This window comes from Rhea pennata, chromosome 17, assembly GCF_028389875.1.
Source record: "Rhea pennata isolate bPtePen1 chromosome 17, bPtePen1.pri, whole genome shotgun sequence".
NCBI classification, from domain to species: Eukaryota; Metazoa; Chordata; class Aves; order Rheiformes; family Rheidae; genus Rhea; species Rhea pennata.
This window is the reverse complement of record NC_084679.1, coordinates 1,804,217-1,816,719: the sequence shown is the minus strand read 5'-3', so window position 1 is coordinate 1,816,719 and position 12,503 is coordinate 1,804,217. Positions and strand designations below refer to the sequence as shown.

At 69.2% G+C, this 12,503-nt stretch overlaps 1 protein-coding gene across 1 annotated transcript; it reads right to left on the bottom strand.

Moving 5' to 3' along the window:
- Positions 1–4,771: 4,771 nt before the first annotated feature.
- On the bottom strand, positions 4,772–10,121 carry TRPV4 (transient receptor potential cation channel subfamily V member 4). Its single transcript, XM_062590341.1, has 15 exons — positions 9,757–10,121; positions 8,267–8,439; positions 8,050–8,202; positions 7,845–7,985; positions 7,469–7,767; positions 7,216–7,395; positions 6,986–7,144; positions 6,744–6,836; positions 6,510–6,583; positions 6,252–6,417; positions 6,033–6,099; positions 5,584–5,900; positions 5,335–5,462; positions 4,980–5,101; positions 4,772–4,905 (listed from the first exon to the last, which is right to left on the bottom strand). The coding sequence occupies exons 1-15, from the start codon at positions 10,119–10,121 to the stop codon at positions 4,772–4,774; spliced, it is 2,571 nt and encodes an 856-aa protein (XP_062446325.1).
- Positions 10,122–12,503: the final 2,382 nt, after the last annotated feature.

The window sequence follows — 12,503 nt, the reverse complement described above, 5'->3', positions numbered from 1 at the left end:
GCTTTTCTTTTCTTTTCTTTTAAACCAGTTCAAAAATGTTCATTATGGTCCATTATTCAGTATGCGTAATTATGTGTTTAATAGATTTATTCATTTTAAAAAGGCTCTGCATCACGGAAAATACAAAAAGTGTTTTGACCTTTAAAGGAAAAAAACATACCCCAATGAAACCCAAGGTGATTGTGCTCAGAAGAGAGGTACTGTATCCCTAAAAGGCCTGTTCAAGCACTAAGTGCATTTACAAATCTCTGAGAATGTTTTTTTTTATACTAAAATTGACCATTATATTCTACTGTGAGAAGTGCTGTCTGCACTATATTGTTTTAAAAACGAGAGAAAACAACAAAAAAAAAAAAGAAACCACAAAACCTGCAAGCTGCGTGTCCGGATGTTGTTTTTCCCAAAGTAAAACCAGGCTATCATTGGATGTGTGCTCTGCATTTTGTTTGCTCGCTGTGGCCGCCCCTGCGTCCCACCGGGCGCGCGCGCTCGCAGCCAGCGCCGCTGCGCCGGGACGGGGCCCCGCAGGCGCGCGCGGGACGCCTGCGCCGGCCGCGGCACGGGCCCGGAGAACACCGGCGCTGCTCTGCTGGCCTCACTGGAGCGAGCTGGGAAGAGCAATAGCAACAGGCTGATTTATCTGGAGCGCGCAGCAAGTGATGCCAGTGCACGCACGCACGCGCACGCACGCGCACACACACGCACCTGGGTGTGCGTATGCACGTGCATACGCGTGAGTGCACATATGTGCATGCAAAAGTATGGGTACACGTGCAGCCACACACACACACACACGTGTGGGTACACGCACAGATGTGCACATGCATGCACATGCAAATGAGTGTATGTGCATGTGCCCGGATGCATGTACATGCACACACAAGTGCATGGTTGCACACATGTACAGATACACATGCCTGCACACATAAATGTGCGGCTGCATGTGTGCGCAGGTGCACATGCACGCACAAGTGCAAGGGTGCACATGCAGGCACACACATGCCCACAGATGCAATGCCTGCGCCCACAAAGGCATGGGTACACACACACACACACACACACACACACACACACACACACACACACTCTCACAGCCGGATGGGTACACACGCACACACGGGTGTGCACACGTGCAGATGCTGCTGCACACGTGCTCAGAGCAGCCGTGGGCGACGAGCGAGCGCACCATCACCAGGGCCGTAAAAGGGGAGGGGGGGGCTTGCTCCGCAGCTTTCCGTGCCCCGGCTGCCCAAAAGCTCCCGGCGCCAGGGTTATTCCCGCATCCCGGCTCGCGCACGGGCCGTGGCCAGGGTGGTGGGGCCAGGAGGGGACCGCGCAGCACGGCAGCAAGGCGAACCGAGGCAAGAAGGAAATTTGCCTGGAGGTTCAAGTCACTCTGGGAGAACTGGGGGGCAGGAGGAGGAGGAGGAAGGGGCCTGCCAGCCTGGCACGGGCACCTTGGAGCATCTGGAGGGGAAAGTGCTTGTTGGGGCTTTAGCATGGAAAAAAGCCACCGGCGCCCGCGGCTGCGGCGCGGCTCGCTTTCCTCCCTGCAAACCTGCCGGCAGCCGGAGACAGGCGATATAAATTGCATGACTGCAAAAGGACTTAAGAAAAGCCCATCCCTCACGTTGATTGATATTAGTGTCACAAATTAAGCTTTAGATTTATCTAAAAATAAATTTGCTTCCGCACGCCGCTGTGGGGATGCCGAGCGCGTTCCTGTCCCTGCTGCGGGGTTTCTCGCCGCTGCCGGCGCCCGGCGCAGCCCTGGGACCCCTCTGCGGGGCGCCGGGAAGAGCCAGGGCGGCCCGGAGGGGCGCAGAGCGCGGCCGCCGCGGCGTCCCCGGTGCCGGCGCGCGGCCGCCCTTGACCGACCCGCTTGCCTCTGGCCCCTTGGCTTCGGGGTGTTTGCACGGGGAGGGGAACGGGGGACCTGCTTCATCTCCGCTCAAGCTGGAAAAGCCCGTTTCTGGCGCGGATGAGGCCGTGGCCGGGAGCACGGGCGGCTGCACTGCGGGCTCCCCGTGGGCCCGTTGGGCGTGCAGTGCAGCCGTGGGCAGGGGCGCAGCGGGGCCGTTTGCGGTGCTCTCAGTTAATCAGCAAACGGGGCCCGACGCAGCTCACCCGGCCGGGCCAGGTCTCTCCGAAAGAGGCTTCGGAGGTGCCCAGCAGCTGTGTGTGGTGCCCACGCAGCCACGCACTGCAGCCCGGCCCTGCGGCAGGCCACGCACTGCGGCTGTGCACTGCGGACCACGCACTGGGCTGTGCACTGCAGCCCAGCCCTGCTGCAGCCACGCACTGGGCTGTGCACTGCGGGCCACGCACTGGGCTGTGCACTGCAACCATGCACCGGGGCTGTGCACTGCAGCCGTGCACTGCAGCCTGGCCCTGCTGCAGCCACGCACTGGGCTGTGCACTGCAGCCACGCACCGGGGCTGTGCACTGCAACCGTGCACTGCAGCCTGGCCCTGCTGCAGCCGTGCACTGCGGCTGTGCACTGCAGCCACGCACTGGGCTGTGCACTGCGGGCCATGCACTGCGGCTGTGCACTGCAGCCACGCACTGGGCTGTGCACTGTGGGCCACGCACTGGGCTGTGCACTGCAGCCACGCACCGGGCTGTGCACTGCAGCCGTGTACTGCAGCCTGGCCCTGCTGCAGCCACGCACTGGGCTGTGCACTGCAGCCACGCACTGCGGCTGTGCACTGCAGCGACGCACTGGGCTGTGCACTGCGGGCCATGCACTGCGGCAGGCCATGCACCGTGGCCTGCACAGCAGACAGCGAGAGCTGTGCTGGGGCTGGGAGCGAGGAGCCGGTCCCTGGAGCAGCCCCAGGGGCTCCGGCGCGGCGTGTGCATGCATGGCTGCTTCAGGGACGTGAGCACACCTGCGCGCTGGCCCGGTGCCAGGCCGTCCGTCACGGCGCAGTGGCTGCCGGAGCCCGAGCGTCCCCCCGCTGCGGGGCACCAGCCCCGGCGAGGCGGCAGCCCGGGCCCGCCCCGCCACCGCCCCGAGGCCGCGTCCCGGGAAGCGCCCGGGGCCGCCCGCGCCGCCGAGCGGGCTCGGGCTCGAGCAGCCCTGCTAACCGGCTGCAGCTCCGGGCCGCGGCCCGGCGCTTGCGTTCCCGCTGGCCGGGACGGAGCCGGGCATTGCACGGTGTGTGGTGCCCTCCAGCGGAGCCGGACCCCAGCGACACTGCAGCCCGCGCGGCGCGCAGCCCCGCACCACTGCAGCCCCGCACCACTGCAGCCCTGCACCACTGCAGCCCCGCACCGTGGCCCCACACTGCTGCAGCCCCACGCTGCCCCACGCAGTGCACAGCCCCTCTCTGCTGCAGCCCCGTGCTGCAGCCCCACACCACTGCAGCCCTGCACCACTGCAGCCCCGCACCGTGGCCCCACACTGCTGCAGCCCCACGCTGCCCCACGCAGTGCACAGCCCCTCTCTGCTGCAGCCCCGTGCTGCAGCCCCACACCACTGCAGCCCTGCGCCACTGCAGCCCCACACCGTGGCCCCGCGCTGCTGCAGCCCCACGCTGCCCCACGCAGTGCACAGCCCCTCTCTGCTGCAGCCCCGTGCTGCAGCCCCGCACCACTGCAGCCCCACACCGTGGCCCCGCGCTGCTGCAGCCCCACGCTGCCCCATGCAGTGCACAGCCCCTCTCTGCTGCAGCCCCGTGCTGCAGCCCCGCACCACTGCAGCCCTGTGCCACTGCAGCCCCACACCGTGGCCCCGCGCTGCTGCAGCCCCACGCTGCCCCACGCAGTGCACAGCCCCTCTCTGCTGCAGCCCCGTGCTGCAGCCCCACACCACTGCAGCCCTGTGCCTCTGCAGCCCCACACCGTGGCCCCGCGCTGCTGCAGCCCCACGCTGCCCCATGCAGTGCACAGCCCCTCTCTGCTGCAGCCCCGTGCTGCAGCCCCGCACCACTGCAGCCCTGTGCCTCTGCAGCCCCACACCGTGGCCCCACGCTGCTGCAGCCCCACGCTGCTGCAGCCCCGTGCTGCCCCACGCAGTGCACAGCCCCTCTCTGCTGCAGCCCCGTGCTGCAGCCCCGCACCACTGCAGCCCTGTGCCACTGCAGCCCCACACCGTGGCCCCGCGCTGCTGCAGCCCCACGCTGCCCCACGCAGTGCACAGCCCCTCTCTGCTGCAGCCCCGTGCTGCAGCCCCACACCACTGCAGCCCTGTGCCTCTGCAGCCCCACACCGTGGCCCCACGCTGCTGCAGCCCCACGCTGCTGCAGCCCCACGCTGCCCCACGCAGTGCACAGCCCCTCTCTGCTGCAGCCCCGTGCTGCAGCCCCACACCACTGCAGCCCTGTGCCTCTGCAGCCCCACACCGTGGCCCCGCGCCGCTGCAGCCCCTGCACACTGCTGCGCGGTGCCGCCGGCCGTGCACCAAGCCTGTGCCCTGCCGCTGCAGCCTGCTGCCAGCGCACCGCCGGCTGCGGGGCCGGGGCAACGCTGGGTGCTGCACAGTGCAGCCCTGCACGGCACGGCAGGCGCAGTGTGCCCTGGCACGGCACGGCACGGCACAGCACGGCACGGTGCAGGCCTACATGCGGGGCAGGGAGCCGGCTCCCGGCTCCCACCGGCACCCGGCCCGCGGTGCCGGATCAGCGAGAGGCACGGGGACGCGGGCGCTGCAGGCCAGCTTTTATTACTAAATAAATAGTCGTACAAACTGTGTGCAAAAACGTGGCGGGCGCCCGCCGGCCTCCGCGCGCCGGGAGCCGGGCGCATCCCCGCGGAGGGCGGCGGGCGGCTAGAGCGCGGTGGCGGCGGGCGCGCCGTGCCGGCGGTGGCGCGGGTCGGCGGCGCCCAGCGGCACGGCCACCTCCTGCGTCTGCCCGCTCTTGGTGAGCTCCACCACGCGGGGCACCACCGTGGACCAGCGATCTGCGGAGGCGGCAGCGGCTCAGCGGCGCCCGGGGGCCGCCGGGGCCGTCGGCGCGGTGCCCCCCGGCGCTCACCTCGCCGCAGGCGGCCCACCGTGTGGGAGAAGCTGTAGTACTGGTACGTGTCGCTCTTGCCCGGGTCCTCGCTGATGATGCCCAGGTTCTGGTTCCAGTGGGACCAGTTCACCTCGTCCACCCTGCAGGAGCAGAGCGCCCCAGAGCACCCGCCAGCGCGGGGGTGCCTGGACCCGGGCCACAGCGCGCCTGCGTCCCCGCGTCCCCACGCCCGTGTCCCCACACCTGCATCCCCGCGTCCCTGCATGCCCACGCCTTCATCCATGTGTCGCTGCGTCCCCACGTCCCCACGCCTGGGCCCCTGTGTCCCCCTGTGTCCTCGGCAGCTGCGGCGCCGTGGGGCGCCTGCTCTTACCTGAAGCACCAGCGGCGGTCGGGGGTCCCGTCCGTGGCCTTCCCCACGGTGACCATCTCCCCTGAGCGGAAGGCTTTCCGCAGGAACACCGGGAAGGAGCGCTCGATGTCCAGGATGGTGGTGGCCCACTGCAGGGACCCCTCAGCCGTTGGGGCTGGAGGCAAGGCTGGAGCCCCCCGGGCAGGGCCAGCCCCCCAGGCATTGCCTGCCCGCTGGGCATGGCCAGCCCAGCAGCTCCCCGAGTCCTACCTGCAGCTTCCAGATGTGCTTGCTCTCCTTGGAGACTTGGCCCACCGTCTCCCCCATGAGGGCGATGAGCATGTTGAGGAGGAGCACGAAGGTGAGGATGATGTAGGTGACGAGCAGGATGATGAAGACGCCGGGGTACTTGGCACTCTCGAGCATCTCCAGGTCGCCCATGCCGATGGTGAGCTTGAAGAGGTCGAGCAGGAAGGTGCTGAAGGTCTGGCTGTCCCGGCACGAGGGGTACGTGGGCACCGTGCAGTTAGACAGCTCCTCGCTGCAGGACTCAGTGCTGGGACATGGGTTCAGGAGAGAGACCAGAGCTGGGCGAGGAAGAGGAGGCAGAGAGACAGCGTGTCCGGGGTGGGGCCGCGGCAGCCCTCATCCTGGCGAGCCCGGGCACAGGCAGGGAGACGAGAGCCCTGCCCGTGCCCACCGGCCTGCCGGGTGCCTACCTGACGCATAACCAATCATGAAGAGCAAGTAGACCAGGAGGAAGCGGAAAAGGTCTTTGAAGAGGATCTGGAACGATAGAGACGGAGGTGAGCCACGTGGACCTTGCACGGGGACTGGCACCCGGAGATGCCATGGGGCTGGGCTGGCTGTGCCGAGGTCTGCCTGCACTGAGGAGCGGGCCCTGCCCGGCGAGGAGAAGACCCCTGTCACCACCTGACCTTCTGGATCATGATGCTGTAGGTGCCGGTGAGCTTGAGACCCCTGGTGAAGTAGAGCGCATTCATCCAGCCCAGGACCAGCGCAAAGACCATGACGGCCAGGTACGCCTCAATGCCGCCCAGGTAGAGCCCCGCCGTGATGATCACCAGCACGGAGTAGATGAAGCTGGAGGAGAGCACGGTGTGAGCCCAGTGCCAGCCCCTCTCCAGCCGCAGGGACACGCCGGCTCGGAGAGGAGCCCGAGCTTCTCCACGCACTAGAGCAGCTGGAAGGAGCCATCTATGAAGAAGGAGTTGATGCCCGGGCACTTTTTCATGAACAGATCCTTGATCTAGGGGAGAAAGGGAGAGGTTGGAGAGGAGATGGGTCACGGTGGGAGCGAGTCCCCATGCGGCAGGGCTGGTTGCAGAGTCCTGAGCCCATCGCCAGGCCTCGGGGCACCCGGCATGGAGCCCTCAAGTGCCACCACCCATCTCCACTGTGGCACTGACGTTGGTGAAGAAAAACAGGACACCGGTAAAGAGGGTAATGATCTCGCCCGCCAGGCGCAGGTAGTCCACGGTGGTGGTGTACGGGTAGGGGGGCTGCGGGAAAAGGACAAGTCAGCAGCACGGCCTGGAGCCCCCCGACCCCAGGCTCCCACACTGAGCTGCACCACAGCCCCCAGGGTGAGCAGCTCTTCTTTGGGGCAGAAAGCCCAGAAAACGCTGCCGAGGGCGGGCACGGGACTCACGGTGCCTTCCATGGGGCGGTAGTAGGCGACGAGGGTGAAGATGACCATGGCACAGAGGTAGGAGACCACGCTGATGTAGAAGGAGACGGCCCCGAACTTGCGCCACTTGTCGCGCAGCAGCTCGTTGATGGGCTCCACGGCCAGCATCTCGTGGCGGTTCTGCGGGGCCGGCGGCGGGCGTCAGCGGGGACCGGGCGCCCCGCGGCCCCCCCGGCAGGTCCCCCCCACACCTCGATCTTGCTGTTGTAGACCAGGATCTCCAGCACGGACACCTCCTCGCCACAGGTGTCCAGCGAGGAGAGGTCGTAGAGCGAGGAGTAGACGGGGCCGTACGCCCAGTCCTTGAACTTGCGCGAGAGGTGCCGGGCGTCCCCGTCCGTGATCTCCCGCCGGATGATGTGCTGGAATATCTGCGGCGGGGCAGGACCGCTCAGCCCCGGCCCCGGGGATGCCCCGGCTCGTGCACGTCTCACCGACCCGTACCCCGATCTTGCCGGTCTTGGCGGCCATCATGAGCGGTGAGAGGCCGTCGTTGTTGAGCAGAGCCTCGAGGTTGGTGTCGGGGAAGAGCTTGGCGCACTTGACGAGCAGCAGGTCGTACATCTTGGTGACGAACTTGGTGTTCTCGCGGGTGTTGTCGGCGATGGCGACCAGGGCGTGCAGCGCGGTGTTGCCGCGGGAGTCCTGGCGCCGCAGGTCCGCCTGCTTGTGCCCGTTCTCCGCCAGGTAGTGCACGATGTGGGGCTGGTTGGTGCAGGCGGCCAGCGAGAGGGGCAGCTCGCCTGCGGGGCAGGGCCGTCACGGGGGCGCCGGGCCTCGGCGGGCCCCGGCGCTCCCGCCGCCCGCGCCGCCCGCTCACCGAAGTAGAAGTATCCGCCCTCGTCCTTGGGCTGGAAGAAGCGGCCGCGCGCCTGGGCGTGCACGTCCGCCCCCTTCTCCACCAGCAGCTCCACGTAGTGCTTGCAGCGGCGCTCGATGGCGATGTGCAGGGCGGTCTGACCTGCGGCGGGGCCCGTCAGCCGCCCGGCCGCCCCCCGCCGCGCCCCGCCGCCCGCCCCCCGCACCTCGGTAGTAGACGTCCCGGAAGGGCGAGTTGATGAACTCGCGCGTGTTGCCCGTCTTCTCGGCGATGTCCAGCAGCACGGGGATGGTGTCGTTCCTGCCGCCGCTGAGGTTGAGCAGCGCCTTGGGCAGGCAGGTCTTCCCCGTGGAGGGCTCTGCGGGCGCGGGGTGCTCAGCGGGCGCCAGGAGCCCCCGGCCCCGGGCCGCCCCGCCGCTCACCTCGAAACTCCTCGTCCGTCAGGCGCTTCTTGTGGGCGAGCAGGAAGGAGAGGAGCCCGTCGAGGCCGCCCGGGCACCCGCGGGAGACGATGTCGAAGAGGATGGGTCTGTTGAAGACCTTGAGGACGGGCGGCGGGCTGGGAGCCGGAGCCTTGCAGCCCGGCGCCGGCTTCCTGCAAGGCGAGCAGCTGGGCTATGGTTCGGCGGGTGCGACTGGCACCGACCCCCGCCCCGCGCCCACCACGGCACGGCTCCGGCCCGCTGCATCTGCGAGATGCAGCCCGGCTCAGCGGGATGCAGCCCGGCATGGAGGGATGCAGCCCGGCTCTGTGGGACACAGCCTGGCTCTGCAGGATGCAGCCCGGCACGGAGGGACGCAGCCCGGCTCTGCAGGATGCACCTGGCTCCGTAGGACATAGCCCGGCTCTGCGCAATGCAGCCTGGCTCCGTGGGACACAACCTGGCTCTGTGGGATGCAGCTGGCTCCATGGGATGCAGCCGGCTCCGTGGGACGCAGCCAGGCTCTGCGGGACGCAGCCCGGCTCCATGGCCCCGGCTGCCTCCCAGGCTCGGCCACGTCGGCACCAGACCCCCTTTCCAGAGGCTGCTCCCGGCTGCCGCGTGCAATTCCCTCCCTGCAATTCAGCCCCGCGGTGCCCGCGGCACCCGGCGCCGCCGGCGGAGCGGAGCAGGGCGGTCGGCCCCCGCGGCATCTCCCTGCCGGCGCCCCGGGAGCCCGGGCACGAGCGTGGCAGCGCGGCGCTTGGCGGGGCGCCGGCAGGCAGGGCCGGTCGCGGAGCCGCCGGCACAGGCCGGCATTGTGCGCCCGGCGGCGGGTGGCCCCCGGCTCCAGTTTCCTGGCGCGGGCCGGAGGGCGGAGGCCCTCCTGAAAAGCCCATTGATGGCGACGAGGGCCCCGCGCAGCCCTGCGCCGCTGCCAGCGAGGCCGGGCGCAGCGCCCGGCGCACAGAGCCCTCTTTCACGGGAGGTGGTGGGAGCTGGGGGCTCACCGGCACCCCGGAGGGGGGGGGAGCATCCCCATCCCACCACTCCCGCGAGCCCGTCCCCGCATCCCTGCATCCCTGTGTCCCTGTGTCTTCACATCCCTGCATCCCCATGTCCCCACATCCCCTTTCCCCACATCCTCGTGTCCCCACATCCCTGTGTCTCCGCATCCCCACGTCCCTGTGTCCCCATATCCCTGCCTCCCTTCATCCCCATATCCATATGTTCCTGTATCCTTGTGTCCCCATGTCCCCCTGCATCCCTGTCCTCCCACATCCCCATGTCCCCACATCCCTGCATCCCCATGTCCCCGCATCCCTATTTCCCTGCATCCCCACATCCCCACTTCCCTGCATCCCCACTTCCCTGCATCCCTATTCCCCCACATCCCCATGCCCCTGCATCCCCACGCCCCCACATTCTCCCGCATCCCCGTGTCCCTGCATCCCCACGTCCCCGCGGCCCCGGCCCCCCTCGGCACTCACTCGGCCACCCGCCGGCGCCAGCGCCTGTTCTCGCTGGGGTGGTGGCGGTAGGTGCCGTAGTCGAAGAGCGAGTCCATGGGGGCTTTCTTGGGCGCCGGCACCACGGCCGACTCATAGATGGTGGCTTCCAGCAGCTCCATGGGCTTGGGGGCGCCTTTCCGAAAGGCGCCCTGGAATTTCATGCGGAGGTTTTGCTTGGCGTCCCCGGTGCCGGCGGGGCCCCGGGCCGCCTCGGCGGGCGACGCCGCGTCCTCGCTCTCGAAGAGGTTGGCCAGCGAGGAGAGGGGGAAGGAGTCGTTCTGCGGCGAGCCGTCGTCGCCCTGGCCGTCGCCGGCCTCCCGGGGGGTTTCCTCGGCCTCGGCCATGCCGCGGGGGTCGCCTGCGCCGGGCACGCGGCTCAGCGGCCCCGTCCACGCGGGACTGGCACCCGGCGGGGCGCGACCCGCCGCCCCGGCCGCTCCCGGCCGCTCCCGGCCGCTCCCGGCGCTTCCCGGCGGCCCCGCGCACCGGAGCGGCCCTCGCCTCGGCGGCGCCGGCGGCTTTAAGGAGGGCGGGCGGGGGGCCCCAGCAGCCCGGGCCGGGGCACAGAGCAGCCCCTGTGCGCGCGGCTCGGCCGCCCACGGAAGGAAAGCATTCCTGGGATACACCCCTGCGTCCTGGGATACACCCCTGCGTCCTGGGATACACCCCTGCGCCGGGCTGGGGCCGCCGAGGCGCGGCAGGAGGAGGAGGAGGAGGCGGCGGGTGGTGCGGCGGGGGGGAGCAAGCAGCGCCCGCGGCGCGGAGCTGGGGGGTCCGATTGCAAGGAGGGAAACGGGAGCTCGGGGGGCGCGGGGGGCGCGGGGGGTCCGGGGGCGCGGAGCCCCGCGCCCAGCCCGGCTCCGCCTCCGCCTCCGCGGGCGGGGGAAGCGGCGGAGCCGCAGCCGGGCCGCCTGCCCCGGGGCCGCGCCGGCCGCACCGCAGCCTTCTAATTAGGCAGCGTGTCATTAGCGCAGCGCGGCCCCGCGGGCGGGGCGGGCCGGAGGCGCCGAGGCCGCTCTCCTCGGGGCTCTGCGCCGTGCCCGCTGCGGGGAGGCCCCCGCGCCCCCGCCAAGGCCGGCCGGGCCGGGGGCGCCGCTCGGCAGAGGGGTCTCGGGGCGGGCCGGCCCCCGCAGGCTTTGCCGGCGGGTGAAGCGTCCGGACCTCTGCCAGCCCGCTTGGAAATCCCAGCCCAAACCACAGCTTTAAGGAGCGGCTGCAAGGGCACAGCCCAAATATAGCCCCGCGGGCGCACCGCGGCCGGGGCCGGGGCCGGGGGGGGGCCGGGGCCGGGCCGGCGGGGAGAGCCGGAGGCCGGGCCGGAGGCCGGGCGCAGCTGCCGTGCCGCGCTGCACCGAGCCCCCGCGCCAGCACCGGCGCTGAGCTGGGGCTGCTGCCCAAGGTGCCCCGCCGGCGAGCGCTGCCCCCGCTCGTCCCGCTGCCCCCGATCCTGCCACCCCCGCTCATCCTGCTATCCCACTGCCCCCCATTCTGCCCCCCCACTCATCCCGCTATCCCACTGCCCCCCATCCTGCCACCCCTGCTCATCCCACTGCCTCCCATCCTGCTGCCCCTGCTCATCCCACTATCCCGCTGCCCCCCGATCCTGCCACCCCCGCTCATCCTGCTATCCCACTGCCCCCCATCCTGCCCCCCCACTCATCCCGCTATCCCACTGCCCCCCATCCTGCCACCCCTGCTCATCCCACTATCCCGCTGCTCCCCGATCCTGCCACCTCTGCTCATCCCGCTATCCCACTGCCCCCATCCTGCCGCCCCTACTCGTCCTGCTGCACCCCAATCCTGCCACTCCCGCTCATCCTGCTATCCCACTGCCCCCCATCCTGCCGCCCCCACTTGTCCCACTGCCCCGTTCTGCCGCCCCTGCTCATCCCGCTATCCTACCACCACACAATCCTGCCACCCCCGCTCATTCTGCTATCCCACTGCCCCCATCCTGCCAGCCCCAGTCATCCCACTATCCCACTGCCCCCCCACCGTGCCACCCCCGCTCATCCCACCATCCTGCTGACCCCCCACGCTGCCGCCCCTGCTCATCCCGCCACGGAGGCGACTGCGGCCGGCAGGCGAAGGGCCGGCGCTGCCACGGTCAGCCCGAGCACACAACATCCCCCTGTGAATTTTGCACCTCCATGCTGCAGGCAACCCGATGGCTCCGGCCCCTCTCTGGGAAGGGCCATGCCGGGAGCATCCGTGGGCTGAGGGGCACTGGGGGGGGGGGGGGGAACACACTGCCCTGGGGAGCAGCCGGGAAGAGCGGCTCTGGGGAAGCCCTGCTCCCGCTGGATTTATGCCACGTTGCCAGTGACAGAAGTGGAAAAGCCAGGGAGGGCGGCGAGAGCGAACGCTGGTGTCAGCGGCAGGCAGAGGAAGTTTGCTTTGGAAATTACGGGCTCGCCGACCCGTCCCGTAAGGCCAGACAGTGCCACGGGCCCAGCGGCTGCCTGGAAAGGTGGTGTCAATCGGGTTTTATTTGGCTTGTTATTTATTTGGGTTTTTATTTTTCAGGTTTCCTCGCCCCACGGAGCGAATGAGTCAACGCGTAGCTCACCGCTCCCCGCGGCCACGGCCGCGCTCGCTCGCGTCCAACACGCGTCTCCCGCCCGCTCCCGCTCCCGCAGCCGGGCTGGCTCTCGCCGGCACCTTCCCCGGGACGGCACGGGGACGGCGCCGCGCTTTGCGCCCCGGGGCCGAGCCACGCGGCTCCG